The 17,329-nt window shown below is 42.8% G+C and overlaps 1 protein-coding gene across 2 annotated transcripts in view; it reads left to right on the forward strand.

Moving 5' to 3' along the window:
• Positions 1-17,329, forward strand: part of GRB10 (growth factor receptor-bound protein 10) — a 108,309-nt gene that overhangs the window by 82,514 nt on the left and 8,466 nt on the right. The window contains exons 5-10 of one of the 2 annotated variants that reach the window (XM_010573922.1): positions 1,362-1,518; positions 7,349-7,464; positions 10,290-10,364; positions 13,487-13,624; positions 14,236-14,346; positions 15,400-15,498. In XM_010573922.1, the coding sequence (XP_010572224.1) occupies positions 1,362-1,518; positions 7,349-7,464; positions 10,290-10,364; positions 13,487-13,624; positions 14,236-14,346; positions 15,400-15,498 (696 nt within the window). The remainder of the gene's footprint in view (positions 1-1,361; positions 1,519-7,348; positions 7,465-10,289; positions 10,365-13,486; positions 13,625-14,235; positions 14,347-15,399; positions 15,499-17,329) is intronic. The other variant, XM_010573930.1, reaches the window with a different exon arrangement.

Here is a 17,329-nt window from a genome sequence, read left to right on the forward strand (position 1 = left end):
CCGGCGGCGGTTCGGGCTCCCCCCGCCGCCCAACCGCGCGGCTGCCGGAGGGGGCTCCGGCGCCCGCGGGTGGCCGCGACGACAAATTTCCTTTGTAATTTCTTTTTTTTTTTTTTCTTTTTCCCTTTGGGGGGGGCGGGGGTAATTTGGAAGTCTGATAGTGTGTGGGAAACGATTACATCAGTCGGAGGGAGGGCTAGGATTGGTCTACACGGTGTGGTTTGATTCACTACCGCAAAGATTGCGTGTAACCCTTTGAGTGGAGCTCCGGCAGAGTTGTTTCCCTCCCCAGAAGCAGTCCCCGTCGCCGGGGCTCCGTGACAGGTACGGCACCGCCGACCGCCGGCACCCCGGGCGCCCGGCCGCCGGCCGGCTGCCGCCGAGGCTCGGCGGAGGCAGAGCCCCAGCCCGCTCCCGAGAGGCGATCCCCGCGTACAATGCCATCTTGTTCCTCCGACTGCTGCCTCTTACGTGCCGCCGAGGTAAGGTTTTTCGCCCTGCCCGGCTGCCCTCCGGGGTTTTTTGTTCGTCGGTCGGTTCGCCTCCTCTCGCCAGGATGCGACGCGGGGCGCTTGCGGCGGGGAGTTGATGGAAATCTCGGACCCGCGCGTTAGCCCGGAGGAATAACGTTGTGGCAAGCAAGCGTCTCTCGCCTGAGCAGAACAATGCAGAGGGGAGAGCATCTGTATAGTGCTGGAGGTGGGGAGCGGGTTCCTGACTTGCTCCCTCACCTCCATTAATACTCGGGGTGGGCAGCGTAGGCACGTTCGGTCGCAAACTGCCCTCGAGCCCCGATCGAAAGAGAAGTCGGGACAGGGAGAGAAGTGTCCGGACGGTGCTAGCTAATCGATCCGCCAGCGAACTGCAAGCGGGACTTCCCCGAGCGAAGCCATCAAAAGTTAGTGGGGAGCACGAGAGCCATTTTCAGTCTTCGGGGTCTTGGCCTGCTCCTCTGTAAATGTTCGGAGGCCTCCGACGGGACCGCCAAGGAAATTGTGTGTTTGACCGGGTGTCGTTTCTCTCGCCCACCGTTGCCGAAGCGCTCTCTCGATACTGCTTCACATTCGCTTACCTGACGCGGTTTCGTAGGGAGCCTGCTCTCTCACTTTCTCTGTGTGTGTGGTCATATTAACCCTGCTGAATCTTTGCTTAGTGCAGGGAGGTGTTGGGGGGGGGGGGGGGCGGGAAATAGGGCAAGGGGGCCTCGAGAGAAAGTGTTATAAAGTGAATCATCCATGTCATTTGTCCTGGCTGCCAAGGTGCTCGGAACCATCACACCGAGAGGATGCTTTTCTACGGTAGCTGTGTGGTTTGCCGATGTTCAGAGCTGTTGATCTGTAAGTGTACCCTTTATGTTGCAGGATGTAAAAGTCTTTAGTGAAGATGGAACAAGCAAAGTGGTCGAGATTCTAGCAGACATGACAGCCAGGGACCTCTGTCAGCTGCTCGTTTACAAAAGTCATTGTGTGGATGATAACAGCTGGACTCTAGTGGAGCATCACCCTCACCTAGGATTAGGTAGGGAACGGTCAAAGGGGTGGCATGGTTACCTGGGAACATAAAATATGTGTAATTCGTATTAATGTGCTTCCAGCCGGAACGTTTTCTTTCCACTGTTTTTATTTGTACAATTAGCTGAAGTCACATACGTGCTCTTTGTGCATTGCAATTTGATGTGTTAAGCGTTTAAGCCATTTTAAGTCCTCCTCTCATTTCCCATCCTCTGGTTTTCTGTTATAAAAAAGAAAAATAATTGTCTAATCTCCACGCTGGCATTCTGTTGCTACCTTGCTGTGTCTGAAGCTATTGCAAATAAACAGCTTAGGCAAATTAAGCTTGATCCTTAGAGTACCGGTCCTGTGAAACAGCTCAGCTCATCACCAGCTGGGAGACCTGGGCGAGCAGACTCAGCTTTGCATACCTACAGTAATGCTTATGAAAGCTAGGCATGCTGAGGGGGGGGGAGGGGGGCGGCTAAACTTGACTTCAGGCAGGGAAAAAATGGTGGCACCACCCGCAAATCCATGGGCAATTTCTGGACCAGCGGTGGCATCTGCTCTCCAGGCAGCAGCTCTTCCACCTGATTGAAATTAAGGTGTCATGGTTACAGTTTCAAGAAGGCAGCCAGAGGAAGAACTGTGGGGAATTAAATAACACCGTGAATTGGTTTAATTACAGTACCTGAAAGGATCTCATGTTATTCAGTCTTGCTCCTCCTGTTATTTTGTGGCACTGATTAGTTGCAGGGTTCTGCTGTGCAGCTTGCAACTGCCTATTGCTCAGATACGCTATCTATAATTCTGCATAGCGTACAATAACGCTTTAGAAAGTGTAGCATTTGGAGTATTAGTCGATACACTTCACGGGGAATTTTTTTCTAGAAAATAGAGGAAGATAAATTAGAAGCTGTGATCGCCAGCACTGGAATTGTGAACGCTCTCCTAACGCAGCTAACAGAGGGTTTTTTTAATGTCTAAAAATGTAATTCAGAACCCTTACAAATAAAAAAAAAAAAAAAAGGAAACAGTTTGCTGGAGATGTACTGCCCTAAACCGATACTGTTAAATGCAGATAAATTCACTGCTCTACAGAGTAGCACAGAAAAAAAAAAAAAAAACCATAGGATATCCTGATTATTTAATGGTTTTATTGGTTGTCTCTCCCAATACAGAAGTATGTGAAAAAATTAACATGAAACACTCGTTTGTATATGCCTGTGATATACTTTCAGTTCTGAGGACGTAGGACGAGGTGAGGAATTAAGGTATAAATTACAGAATCTTTATCTCCATAGCTTAATACGCCACATGCGCGCTTCTAACAACCTTTACAAATTTTCAGTTTTATCAACGCTCATTAAACTACCAGGCTCTCTTTTTCTATATTCTCTTTCCCATCATTGCTGATTACCAAGGTATTGTGTAAACAGAAGCCTTCTCCTTTGTAACCAACATCCTTCTCCTGCCAGATTCATTCAATGATGCCACAATTCAGTGTTTGTGACATCACAATAGCTTCCATGGTGACTAATTGTGCTGTCAAACTCTGGTGTGTGACATCTCTGAATGAATCGGGCAGGAGGCTGATTAGGAAATCAAAAGCTTCTGTTTACACACAAATAACTTGGTAATTAACAATGATGGGAAAAGAGCAAGATACTTATCGGGCTGCATTTATATACATGGGGACCTGCCTGCCTCGGACCTCTGTTTTACACTGGAGCACAAAGCGGGGCCCCGGCTGTCCCAGGGAAGCGGGGTGTGCAGGTTGGGGCTTCAGCAGCCACCAGACTTTTTTGCGCAGGGGCTGCTGCGGGGCTGTCCTCCGTAGGCCACGCAGTCGAGCTGCGCCAGAAGTAATGCAGCCTTTGAGGGCGTAAAGCGAACAGACAAAGAAAAAAGCATCCGAAGCGTCAAAAAAGCTGTAGCGGTACAGATTTCACGTATTTGAAAGGATGTGGACAGGAAAGGGAACAGAAGAGTTCATTTAACGGGAGACCACAGCAGCGTCCACTTTCTTGCATTTGGCGGCCAAAGTATGCACTGTGACATATTCAATAAACTTTAAATACCAGCTTTCACGTGTCCACCCAGTTTTGGTTGCAGTTTGAAATTTTTGTTACACGGCTGCTTATTTCTAGCTTCTCAGTAGCTTAAATGCTTCCCTGTATTTCAGAGACTGTCAGATCAAGGTAGTAATCTGTCTACACCTTAGGTGAAGCTATCATCAGGTGTCTGACGTTCCATATTTTTCCCTCTAGAAATAAAGATTGCTAGTATAAATATGAAACCACGGTGAACAGATACTTAGCAGTGTAGGGAAAGAAATACAGTTTAAGAGCAGTGAGAATTCTGTGTTTCCATAAGACATTATTTCTTACTCAAGACATGCTTGCTGACTTAATGCTGTAGGTGGTAATCTTGAAGCCCGCCAAAAGAGGTGAGTTCCTTCATTAAGTTCACTATGGTTTTTTTTTTTCCCCCCTTGGTCTTGGCTGATACAACTTTCCAAAAGAGCTGAGCTTGCAGAACCAGTTCATCTTTTTACTGTTGGGCAGACTGAGGACAGGAGCAAATTTTTGAAGCCAGCTGCATATTTGTCATTGTGGTCATCTTCTAGGTCCCAGTTTTTAAGGAACCTACACCTGACTGCTTGCTTTGCACACATAGTCAAGTGTATTCCAAATAACAAGTGTGCTTGCAAGTAACTTCAAACGGCTATTGGACCACACAAAGTACTTATGTTCTCGCTGGAGGCAATGGCGTGACAATTTACCATCAGACTTGCTTAGATTTGACGTGTGGAAGTGGTTCCTGCCGCACTGTACCACTAGTATCTAAAACACTTTGTGGTCAAGATTTAAGCAGCCTGTGACACTTGGCTTGGTCCCATTATTTCATTTGCAACTAGAAATACACCTAACCTGCTCATAAAATGTGGTATTCTCCCTATGTGCTACTCCATGCTTAACTATCACCAATTTAGGATGAGGACTGAGATATCTGTATTGGACGTTAACAGAAATAATAATAATAATAATAATGATGATGAAAACAGACTGTCATGATAGGATGTGTCTGGACAGTGAAAGAATCCCTACCTACAAACCTCATTTTTCCAGCTGCAGAATTGACTGTACATCTTACTTAATATAGTTGAAACAGGAAAGAAAAGTAGTAGGGCTCTGAGATATATATGGGGTTAGAAGAAAAAATTGCTGCATAGTTTTATGCATAGCTTTTCTTGTTTATATGTACATTGAGTTTGATTTGCCTTAATCTGAACGAATTAAAAATGGAACAGTTAGACACAGCGCTTGCTAAAATACGAAAGCGGTGTGGGCTATTTCACACTTTGGTCCACCCGTCATTTGTAGTGATTCTCCAATTGGGAACTTGGGGCCATGCCTGTGAGTTGTTCATGATGGAATCCAGCTCCTTTTCCCATCTTGTATCACTTCTACAGTTCTGTAGAAGTTCAGATAATAATACAGGGCAATTGGGCGGGGGGGAAGTCTGTCTTGTTCTTCTAAGTGTGTAGAGGAGGCTGAGTTGAGCCTATCAGATAAACTAAAAGGAGACATTTCTGGTCACTTCAGCAGCAATGCCACTTGAAGACAGACTGACCTATTGAACTTAATAGGCTGACATCTGTGCTTCTAGTTCTGTAGCAGGAAGCTCAAAGCAGGGCTGAGGTTGAGTTGCTGGTGTGTCAAGTGGCAGTTCATCCCACTTGTACTAACCAAGTGCAAATTACCAAGGACTTTCCAAGGGGACAACTTCTATGAAGTAGTACCAAACTGACCAGGACTAGCTTTCTTTGTACATGCACGTGCTATGAAATGCTGCACCTTTTCTTCAGGATGGTTTTCACCAGTAAAATGAAAGCATAAACATTAAATCAGCGGGAGTATCACCACACAGTCTCAAAAGGGTCTTGATTTAGTAAAGAGAGAGATCTAGGTCAGTTGCCTAAAGCATCTCAGAAACAGTCACTGGGTATATTTACACAAACTAACGGTCAAAATACAAAACAAATTGATAAATGTTCACCCATAACTGCATTTCCTCAGGCAGGACAGAATGAACAGGATGTGGTTTGTCCCTGCCCTTAGGCGAGCAATCTTTACTGCATTAGGACAGCGAAGACCACAACTTTGTGCGATGACAGAAGCAGGCAGTAGCAGGACGTGGGCTTTCGGGGTTCATACGGTGATGAAGATTCATACCAACACAGTTAAATGTTTTTTCAGAGGAAGCATAATTTAAAAAGCAGAAAGGCCCTCCACCCTCACAGGCCCACCATCCTCATCACAGTGTGGAGGAGGTTTGACATAACCAGTTGCCTAAAACCCTGGCAGCAGCAATAGACCAGGAGCAATACCTGAAACTTCATCTGTGGAGGTCCACGTGATGAATGCTCAGGTGGTGCAAAATGTCCTTAATTAACTGCTACCAACAGCAGTATTGTCGTGTGCATTAGTCGAAGAACTAACACCCTTAAAAGTGGTGTTAGGGCTGATGCACTAAGAGGCAGCTCTTTATTTGAGAGCAGCCCAGTATGGAAAATCTTCAATGTTAACCCCTTGAAACACAATCTGTAGCGAGGCTGGACGTTGCAAATGCACAGTAAATGCTGAAGTCATCAGTGAGCTGGTGATGACTGACAATCTAAATGCAGGTGAAAAAGACAATGGGATCACTCAGAGATAGGTTAAATTTTCAATCAAAAAAATTACATTAATCTGCTAAGTTGAATAATGCCAGTGACGTTCAAGAGCTTGCTACTTTTTGAGATGGCAGTGACTGCTTGCTTTCTGTCCTGAAAACACCCCAAAAGAACTTGGGTGGCAGCCTGATATTTTTAACCGTGGGAATGTGAGGATGCAGGAACATGAAGTGGGGAAGAGAGTCTCCGAACTTCTTTGGCCAGCAAGTCACACTGCGTTTTGGATAGAGCTTTGCGAAAGTTATTTTTTTGTTTGACCTCATTTTTTTTTCCCCTATTACATGAGGGATGAAAATACTAACTATTAAGACTTTTGAAAAATACCTGAATATTTTCTCAGAAACTGTGGAAGATTTGCTGAGATATGAGTTCCTGAAGTAGTGCACACGTAGCCCAGTTGCCTTCTTTCGAGTTCCTGCTTTCAGTGAATTGGATTTGTTAAGCTATCTGTTCATGCTTTGATGTGCCATTCTTTTGACCAGAGAAGTGGTGGTTGTAGGGAGTTACCTTGTAACCAAATCTAGAGCAGAAAATTGCCCTGTCATGTGTACAAAACATTTGTCTCTGTCAGTATTCCTGTAAAGTAGATCCTGTGACCTCTTTCATAATAAACCCCATTGTCCAGCATCTACAATAAAGGCCTGAAGTTCACCTTGAAATGAACTGGTTTCATAGAGTGTGATCAAATAGGACACTGTATTTCTGTGATAGTTCAAGACCTAACGGTGGCCTTGCTGCAGCTTTTTTCCCCTTAAATCTGTCCACCTTGCCAGTTCCACAGCGTACAGCCAGCACCAAAAGAAGAGGTTTGTGTGTATTATTTAAGCTACTGCACACAAAAAATCTTACATTCTTTTCTTTCTGAAAAGTCTGAGCTTATGAAACCCTGATGCAGGAAATCTTTGAAGAATGCTGCCATGTAACATTCAATTTTGGAATGCTTACACCCTAGTTCCTTTAAATGCCTCGTGGCAGTATGGTTTGAAAGCTGTAATATGTTTTGTTAACTTCTTAAAAGGTAATGGAATTACACTGGGTTGTTTTACTACTGTTCTTTGGGAGTTGGTCTCGCTGCTTCTGCTGGTTGGCTGTGTGATGACATCATGTTCTTTTTCCACAGAGAGGTGCTTGGAAGATCATGAGCTCATAGTTCAAGTCGAGTCCACAATGGGAAGTGAAAGTAAATTTTTGTTCAGGAAGAATTACGCAAAATATGAATTTTTCAAAAATCCCATGGTGAGTCTCATTACTTAGTTGTTTACACCACAGAGAGAGGGATGGATTGCAATAACATTGCTGGGCGCTGTTATGTCTTTAAACATCTATTTAAAAAAAACAAAGCAACCAACCAACAGAATTCTTTCCAAAGAAATTTTAACCAATGTTTAAATTCCTTGTACTGTCCTCCCAGCCTAGAAACCCCAAGTGTTTTCAAGTTACCAAATATACTTGTTTCAAAATGGCTATTGTTATGTTGGAGAGTGACCAAGACAGGGAAATATTTGTTGGTTTAAGAAAAACAATAAGAAGTGCAATTTACTCATTATCTTCAAAGTTGCTTGATTTGAAGCAAATTGATTGCATGGCATGCAGTATCCAAACCTTTTAATTTCTGACAGTAATAATTTAAAAAAAACCCTTTGGGTAACCCCTAAAGCCCTTAACTACATACAAGGAATTTCCAGTTTATTGTTACATATCTTGAACAGTGTCTCACCTATGGCTGTGCTTTACTAGTGTGCTCTGCCTTCTTTACTGATCACAGTAACTCACCCTCTCTATGGCCTCATGTATAGCCATGCTTGAAAAGTATTGTATGTCATAGCCGTACTTATTGCTGGATTTGTAAGATCCTCTGAATGTTGTAGTTTTAAACTGTTTGCAGTGTAACTGCTTATTTGGGGATGATTTTTCACATTTTACCTAAACAGCTAAGTTGGAACAGGCTGTTGACACGAACCGATGTCAGCTGGTGTGACCTATCTAGATAGCTGAAGGAGGATAATCCAGAGGTGGTTTAGGTGAGAACAGATTTTGGGTCAGTCGGGCATTTGTGGTGGCAGAAGAAAAAAGAAACATGAGGTCACACGGAAAGCTCGTTGCTGAATTTACCGTGGATGATACATTCATTCCTTTCCTCATAGGCGTTAATGCACAGTTGCTGCATCCTCACACGTGTGCTTGCACGTACATTCGTCATCTGCTAGTTCTTGTTTCGGAGGCTGTGCCTCGACTTACTGTGTGAAACATTTCTGTACATGGAGTGTTTGTAATTTTTCACTTCTGTTGATCTTCCCATCTGATAACCTATGAACATCTGAGTGTTGTACAGAAATTTTGGTATCATAGGAGCTAGCACATTGGATTCATGTGGTATACTTTAATTAATAACAGAGCATGGGAGTAAAACCCAGAATGCTTGGCATTCAGTCCCAGGCTCCTGCAATCAGAGAATAAATCATTCCTTTGGTGGTGCAAGAATGCGAAGGCTCCCTATCCGTTCCATTAGCTGTTGCCATATGGCACTGTTTCTACTCAAGAGAGGCTGGTAAATGTCAGCTTTCATAATTCATTGTGCAACTTACCTGGCAGAAGGGTGATTCCTCTTCAGCCCTTCTCTTTATGCCCCAAATACTGAAATTTATATTGCCTGAAGACCGACGAATGTTCTAAACTGGAAACGTTTTTGTTGTGATTCGTCTTGTTATAATCAGTCATTGTTTTATTTCAGGCATTTCTGCATGTCTTCATGCTTCATATAATGTTTAAAAACTTGAAGAATGACTTAATGTAATTGCTGTGTATAGTAAATTCAGTGAACCAAATTATACAGGCATTTTAAAACATGGCAAATGAAAAGGGGAACTGGAGGAATAAATCTGAAGTCAAGTCATAGATTTACCAGTGAGAAAACTGTCTGACCTTTGTCATGCAAAGATTCAGTATGAGTGAGATCTTGTACCAGATGCCTGAAATCGAAAAGCTCTGTAGAAGCACCTGTTTGCGTGTTTAACAGTATTTGCTTCTGTGTTTGTGGGATGGGGGAAAGGAGGGAGATGTCTGCTTTGAGATTGTTCAAATCTAGCACGTGAAGCAGGGCATACGACACAGAGCTAATTATTGCACGTGTGTCCTCCTTCAGTTTTTATTATTTCATTTCATGGAATGTGTGCTGACCTATCCTTACAAGAAAAAAACACTGGGCTCTGTTATGTTACCCTGAAGTATAAACGTGTAGGGGTAGATTTTGCAAAGGGCTTTTCTCTTGACAGATTGAAGGGTTTCAAGCCCTGAGCATAACCTGTCTGTTGAACAACCAAACGAAGCATCAACAGTCACACGTGAGCTCTTTCTCACTAGTTAAGGTCTGTGAATGGCACTTCATTTGGAGCCTTCTGAGGGACTGAGCAGGTTTAGGGTCAAGCAGATACAGCACTGAAGCACTGTATTTTGGATAGAAAGAGAGTGCTATCAAAGGTAAAGGTGTATGTACTGGAGATCCTGCAGCACCCCCGCCTGAGACTTCTTCTAATGCATTTGCATCCAATTTACCCCTGTGAGGGTAGAGAAAACTTGTTATTCCTCCTGCTCTGCATTGTCCGCACGGCAAGTGGAGTTACAGAGGGTTTGTTTGCTGAACAGCCTTTCTGGACGGAGAGGGAAGCCCAGAACTTTGGTGACAGAATATGCAATAAGCAAGGAGTCACTGCGTACCCAACCGCAGGACCATTCATCCTGTCCTTTCCTAGAAAGTAGAGGCTGTTAGAGATCCCCGAGAGCCCTCAAAAGAAGGGGAAGCGATGGGAAAATGCACTTATGAAATGCTGCATATCAGATATTTTAAAAATCCACATTCTGTCTGCATGGGCGTTTGGTGAGCAGAAGGAAGGGAAGAGCTACACTTGAAAGCCCTAGTATTACTTTCTGTGTCAGGGGATCTCCAAACTGATTCAAGAGTGATAGTTTCAAAAAATTAATGACTGGAAGAAAATTCCACTTGTTCTGTGTAAAAGTGTTCAAATATAATGTGACTTCCAATTGTTTTCTCTTTCTGTGTCTAGAATTTCTTTCCAGAGCAAATGGTTGCCTGGTGCCAGCAAACAAATGGCAGTATCCCACAGTCACAACTTTTGCAGGTACTGTAAGTTATCCATATGGACAAAGAAAGTTTTGAAGCTGGAGGGGAGAGGTTGAGAGGAAGGAAGGGAGAGTTCAAAGGTCTGGAAATAGCTGGTCAGAGAAAGATCAGTGTAGTAAGTTAGCATATAGTACTAAAGTTCAAAATATCTGACAAAGATCTTCTTACCCAGTGGCATTGAGGTGTAAGTTACAAACACAAAGTATTCACAGTTACGTTCACACATATTTGTTCCACGAATATTCAACTTACTCTATGGGTATCTGGTTCGGCCACCTAGTGTTGTTCCTAAAACCATCTCAGCAGATATATTTCTAGAAAAACAAATATTCCTCATAAAAGGCAAAACAGAAGTACTCTTCTATACTCCAGATCATAGCATAGGAGAAACTGTAAAAATGTGCATGTATATTAGAAGACGGTCTTGAGATGGTGAGAGGTATTGCTTTTGCTTTTTATGTCCCATGTTTGTCCCTGGCGAGAATTAACAATAAGGACCAACTTCCCCATGGTTCAGCCAACTAGCTGCTCTTTTGTAGAGAAAAATAATAATTCCCTAAGAAGTAAAAGTGCAAGTAGTTACAGAAAATTGTACATAGTAGTTGCAGAGTAATCCCATTTAAAGCTCCCCAAGTTAAATTACAGGGGTGTATACCTTATGCATATGTGTTGGTAGAGCTGGGCAATCTGCATGGCCGTGGCACATGCACTGAGTTTATACCAAAGTTTTGATGTTGCTGTAGTTTCTTGCTTGCTCATGAAGGAACTGTGGTGGTGGCACGGTTGGTTGGCCTCCAAGGATGGTGCTGAAGGGTGGGCTACCTCTGTGACCAGTAACTCGTTCACTTAAACCTCTCAATTTAAGCACTCTGATCTAAATCCCTGGAGTCTAAATCTTTTTCACTTTAGTTGTTTTCTCAAATGGGGGACATTCAACTCATGAGGCCAAATTAAAAACAGAGTTTGTTAATAAAGAGTCCTATATTAAGAATATAAGACCGTGATGCCTGGAAGATGGTAGCACAAGTTACAGGCAAACTAAAATGCAGAAGGCACAAATATATGAAGAAAGTATACGTACAGATAACTGATTTTAGCTTGACTTCTGTCATTTTGCATGTTTGCAAATATGCACTGACTCTCTGGTTAAACACAACAAGTTTCCACTGCCTTCTGAACCAGTGCACTCATTTTGTCCTGTAACCACTTCAAAATCCATTAAGTACTGGCTCCAGGTTCACTGAGAAGAATTTAAAACACCACCATCCACTCTCAGATGGGAAGTGAAACAAAAATCAAAGCAGTTTCTGGAATTAAAAATGAAAGTCACTTGCAATGATGTTGCAATTGGGAACCAAAACTGGTGAGAACAGGCATTGCCACAGACCGGTAGGAGCAGAGGTGTGCACACCTTGGACCCTTTTTTCCTTGCAGCGTAAGTAGAAAATTGAGTTTGCTTGTTAACACAGGCAGCGGGACTCCCTAAAAGAGCAAGATGTTCTTGAAGACAGAGAAGTTCTGAACCTAGGGTAACTCAAGCAGTAGGAAAAGGAGAACCTGACAACCTTGTGAGATACAAGAGTTTGCTTCTGGGGAGGCACAGTTAGGTACAGTCTTGGAGAAACATAAGTCACAGGGGTTAACAGCGTGAGAGGGTGGAGGAAGGAGGATGGGTACATTCTCCTTGGTTCATTGTTTAACCATAAGAAACAGTCTTCCTTCAAGCATTTATATTAAATACCCCTTTCCTTTTAAAAAACACACAACCATTTTTCATTATTTCAGTGACAGTTGTAATTTGTTGAAGGTAAACTTTCTGCAGTCTAGTAGTCACTAAGCGTGTTGCATCAGAGGCCACCTCAAACATTGAGCAAGTATGCTGTTTTTAATTACGCACAAAATAGGGAAGAATATTAAATATCATCTCACAATATCATATACTGCATTAAGAGCTAGTATTTTTAGTCTTAGTAGCATTAAAAACAGTGGGAACTGTTTTCCCTAGGATCAGCCTGGCTCAGATTTGCAAAAAAGCTTGCATCTTAGTTTAGTTTTGGTTTATCTAGCTGGACAGAAAGAATATATTCTCCTTTTGGTCTTTCCCTTTCACAGTTGAGAAGTGGATTCACAGTACGAATAGCAGGAAAATTGACTGTTCTTTTCCATTCTGTTAGTTGAGATGGGAAGGAGGACTGGGAAAAAAAATTAGGTTTTAATGCAACTAAGAATTCTGATGCAGGGCACTGATTTTTTGTTTTGTGTCCTGTGGCCATTGTCCACCAAATAACACCAGAACACAACTTTCAAGAACTGCAGAGTCATCTAAGCCAACCAGGTTTATGCATTTTTCTTCCTACTATTGAATTTATTAGTTTGGCATTTAACTTACTGAGCAAGCCCTCTGTCATTTAAAAATCTGGCCCATTGTAATAAGGGAGCAATCCATCAGTTTGCTAACCATAGTTAATACTTCCTTCCTTTGATGTATTGCAAATGAAACGATTCCATATGTGGTCCCTCTAATTGTGTCAAGAACTTAAATACTTCTGGATCCTGAAGTCTAGTATAATTGCTGACACTTATTTGACTGCTCTACATTTCATTTCCAGTTAAATATTCTGTTGTTTGTCATACCTCTCTTGTCTTGGGACAGGTGCATGTGCTATATAAGACTTTAATAGACTGTTTCCATTCTAAAATTTTGGGATAAAGTTGCGGATTTTGGCCATTGTTTCCAAGTTAGATTAGTTGCCAGAATTGTCGTGACAAGGTATTACTTTAAGAATTCATAAGCTTACTTTGTGTCCCTTCAGGCCAAGTGCAAGAAGAATGGGGATGCAGAGAAATGGTTAGCCTTTTGGAGATCTAAGTATTGACAAGGAGAACAGGAAAATGCCAGGGGCAGGGGGAGTTAGCGAAGTAGATGTAAGGGGAGGAGCAGGAATACCTATTTTGGTCATAAATCAGTTCAAACATCTATGTCAGTTTAAGGATAACGTGAAACTGCGCCCCAAGTCAGCAAAGTCATTTGCCATTTGCTTCTCTGTTCTGCAAATACAGTGACAATTTTATGATCCATACATAGGACACAATCCTCATTTACATTTTCCTCTCCAACAGAACTTTTTAAATTCCAGTAGCTGCCCTGAAATTCAAGGTTTCTTGCATGTGAAAGAGCTGGGTAGGAAATCATGGAAGAAATTGTATGTGTGTTTGAGGAGATCAGGACTTTATTGTTCTACAAAAGGAACTTCAAAGGTAAGGTTAAAAAAAAAGTTGCACAGTACTAGCATGTGAAAGCATTTTCTGCTTTTATGGTGAGTATTTTTTGCTCTGGTTTTTAGATATCTGCACACAATGTTCCCGGTTTTTTATCACATAGAAAAGGATAAACAAGCCATGATCAAATGACAGTCAAGCCCTGGGCTCTCAATGCATGAAAATAGCTATATAGCATTGTTATATAATAAAACCAAACTAGCCAGACAACACCATTGTGGCCGCTGAAGTCGTGCTAACAAGGTTAGCAAGAGAAATGGTCTCCAATCACATGGTTCATGAATTTAGTTTAAATGATACCTTAGACAATATCGTATATTATCTAACTTTCAGATTTCTCTGGAGCAATGTAATAGGCTATGCCACTTTTAACATGATGTGTGTGAATAAGTATTTTGTCAGCTTCTTGTACAAAGCACCTTCTGCTAGTAGGCTGATACTTAAAAGGTGCCGTGCCGTGTCCACTGCAGGCTGCCGGAGTGTTCATACTGTGCCCTCTGTTGGGGGTTGGTCTTGAGAGACTGCAGAGCTTGCAGCAACGTCTCCCAAAATCTTACACTTACCTATGATAAAACACATTATTTCCCCAGGAGCCAAGACATTTGCAATTGTTGGCTGACCTAGAAGACAGCAACATCTTCTCACTGATAGCAGGCAAGAAGTTGTACAATGCACCTGCGGAGTATGGATTTTGTATAAAGGTAATTCTTCTCATTAAGTTCCTCCAAAGTTCAAGACAGTGTTGCTATCCCCAGCCCCCAGCTAAATGGGATTTGTATGTAAAACTCTGCAAGCATCTCTGTCGTGAGGACTTGATCTTTAATGTCTTTCATTTGGCAGGCATGTCCTGCGAATCTTGCCATCGTTTTATGTGACACTTTTAACACTTTATCTGGTGCTCCTTTGGCTTGGGAAATTTCTGGGCAAGATCAGCTCAGTGCTGAAGCATGGTGTGCCTGTGAGATGGCCTTGGTTCACCTCACAGATGAAATTTTTTTTCCAAGTACTCTAACTGAATAGGAAGGTTTCTCTGGACAGCGAGCACCAAAACTATACAGCAACAAAGGATCAAGCTCCGATCGGGTGTAATTGTACCATTATTGTGGGCCAGAGGTTTGCATTTATTTAAAGAAGATGATTTGTCTTGGAAAATGGAAATAAGACTAAGCACTTGCCTTTGAGGATTTTAAAAACTGTTGTGCTGAGAGATAGTTTGGAAAGTGTTTCAAAGCTCCATGTAATTTTCTGAGAAGAAAATAAGGCTGGGAGTGGGTTTTATTGACAGCAGTGAAGTTGTCTTTTTCCTAGCAGCCGAACCAGAGCTGGACAACATGGGTTTGCCTCAGAGAGTAGAGACCAGCTACGGGACAGATCCCGAACTGGTGGAAGCAGACCTTCAGTAACCTTCAGTTACAGAAACTTGGGTTCTTAATCTCAGAATGGGGGCTCATAAAACTTCTCACAGTTCTAAAAAAAAAAACCAAACCCAAACGCCTTGGTTCTGGTTCTAGCATGACCTGAGGACCTTGTTCCTGTAAACTGCCAGAACCGCAGGGTATTTCAAAGCAGACACTGATTATCTTAGTGGACCCAGCTGAGAAAGTGGTTTCTTTCAAAGCATGCTCAGCCTCTCCTGAGCTTTAGTTCAGCGTGGTGTGACCTTTTTCTGGCCAGTTCTTGGACTAACACTGTACCTGCCTTTACTCTGTTGCGTTTCTACTGAGTATAGCTGACTTCCCTCTAATTCTTTATAGCCCAACAGAGTGAGAAATGAAACAAAGGAGCTGAGGTTGTTGTGTGCTGAAGACGAGCAAAGCAGGACGTGCTGGATGACGGCCTTTCGACTCCTCAAGGTACCTGATCTCTTCCATGTGAATAGAGCTACACCTATAGTTAAGTTGCACTCATTATTTTGTTCATGAGGAAATACCTATATGTTCTTAAATGTCATCTGCCTCCAAAATGATACAGCTAAGAGCAAAATGCCAGGTAGACTTGTCCCTCCTAAGCTTTTAAGCACAGGACTGAGCTCAATTCCTTCCACATATGAATCAACTATAATTTTAGGTTTGGAGCCAAATTCATGATATGTGAATGAATCAAAAAAAACCCACTTAACAAGGTATTTGCAAATTATCATAAAGCTAAAGAAAATGTTTTGATAACGGTAAGTGGTTATCTTAACTAGAAGAGAGTTCTATCTAAAGCTTTTGCAATTTTTTCAGTTTTCTGAAGGTTCTATTAAAAAAAGGAAACAAAAATAAGCAACCCTACCTCTGGGTGAAAGTTACTCATATCTGAGAGCAAACAGTGAGATTTCTTCATAATATTATAGGAGGCTTCACAGGTTTTCTGAAACAAAATCACCGTGGAAGGAACTGAGGAGAAAGTTGACTATTTTGCACTCTTTGAAGCAGAGAACTCACTGACCTTCATAGAGAAATGTGCAGAAGTTTTGGGTTGGGTTGGTTTGTTTTGTTTTTAAATCTTCCCTTGAAGATGCTGCCTTGAAAACTACTGTGTTCTTCTCTGTACCTTACTACATCCTCCCTCATGTTAAAGGGAATATACACGTATATAAAAAAATGTACAGATAATGTGTTACCCATGAAAATCCCCCCTCTCTTCTGTGCAGTTATCCTACCCTCTAATATTCTGTGTCAAAGCATAACATACAAAATGTGATAAAAAGCAGAGGCATGCACGAAGTCGTACTGCGGTACTTGATACTAGATACACGTCCACCAAAATAGGATGGAGAACCTTGAGCTCAGTCACCTTTGGCTCTCTCGGTAGCAAACAGATAATGTCAGATTTGGAAATGAGGGCACGGCTGTTCCCTCCGGCCGCTGAGGTCAGCGCACCAGCGTCCCGCTGGCGGCTGCCGCCTGCCAGGCTGTGCCCAAAATGGGACACGTAACCCGGGGGCACGGCGAGCACTCGGTCTCCCTGTCCTGAATGAACAGAGTCGCCTTTCCTGCCGAAGTAGCAGCCCACGTCAGCAAAGCCTTCACAGCCCTCCCTGCCAAAATGCCCTTTTCCCCACCGGTGTTTCACACCCACCTGCTGAAGGAGGTGCGATCCTGCAGCACGCGTCCCAGGAGCTGCAAGGGAGCGGGTGCGTCAGGAGGAGTACGAGGTTTTGTCGCTCTCCGGTCCACGTGTGGCGTTGACTAGGAGAAGCCACGGATAGCCCTATTGCTGCGTGACCATTGTTGATTCCTCCCTTCCCTCTCAAAAAAGTTCAGCTCGTTTGTTTATCCTCAAGATATGAGAAGTGTTTGCTACTATTGCCTGCTCCTCTCCCTGTGCAGACTGTCCATCACGCAAAACCCTGTAAGCGTGGGGAAAGCAAATCAGACTCCCAGGGCTGCAGGTATGAAAATGCAGTGCCTGTTCTCCATCTACATTAAGTGGTCACCTTCCAAACCAGAGCACATCTCTTTGAACGCTCTCCAAATATTATCTCATTTGTTAATTATAAGAGATTGTGTGTTGCAGTACCGAAATTCCTATTTTAAGTTGCTACAAAAGCAGGTGCACTAGCCGTAGTATAGGCCAGGATGCAAGAAGCAATCCCAATTACAAGACGCGTATTTGATTTCTGTGGAGCCAATACCTCTGTTGGCTATCATAGTCTGCTCTGCGGTTACTTGACTTGACTCGTGTTTAATACATGCTAAC

The sequence above is a fragment of the Haliaeetus leucocephalus genome, unplaced genomic scaffold (assembly GCF_000737465.1).
Source record: "Haliaeetus leucocephalus isolate CR32 unplaced genomic scaffold, Haliaeetus_leucocephalus-4.0 Scaffold3, whole genome shotgun sequence".
Classification (NCBI taxonomy): Eukaryota; Metazoa; Chordata; class Aves; order Accipitriformes; family Accipitridae; genus Haliaeetus; species Haliaeetus leucocephalus.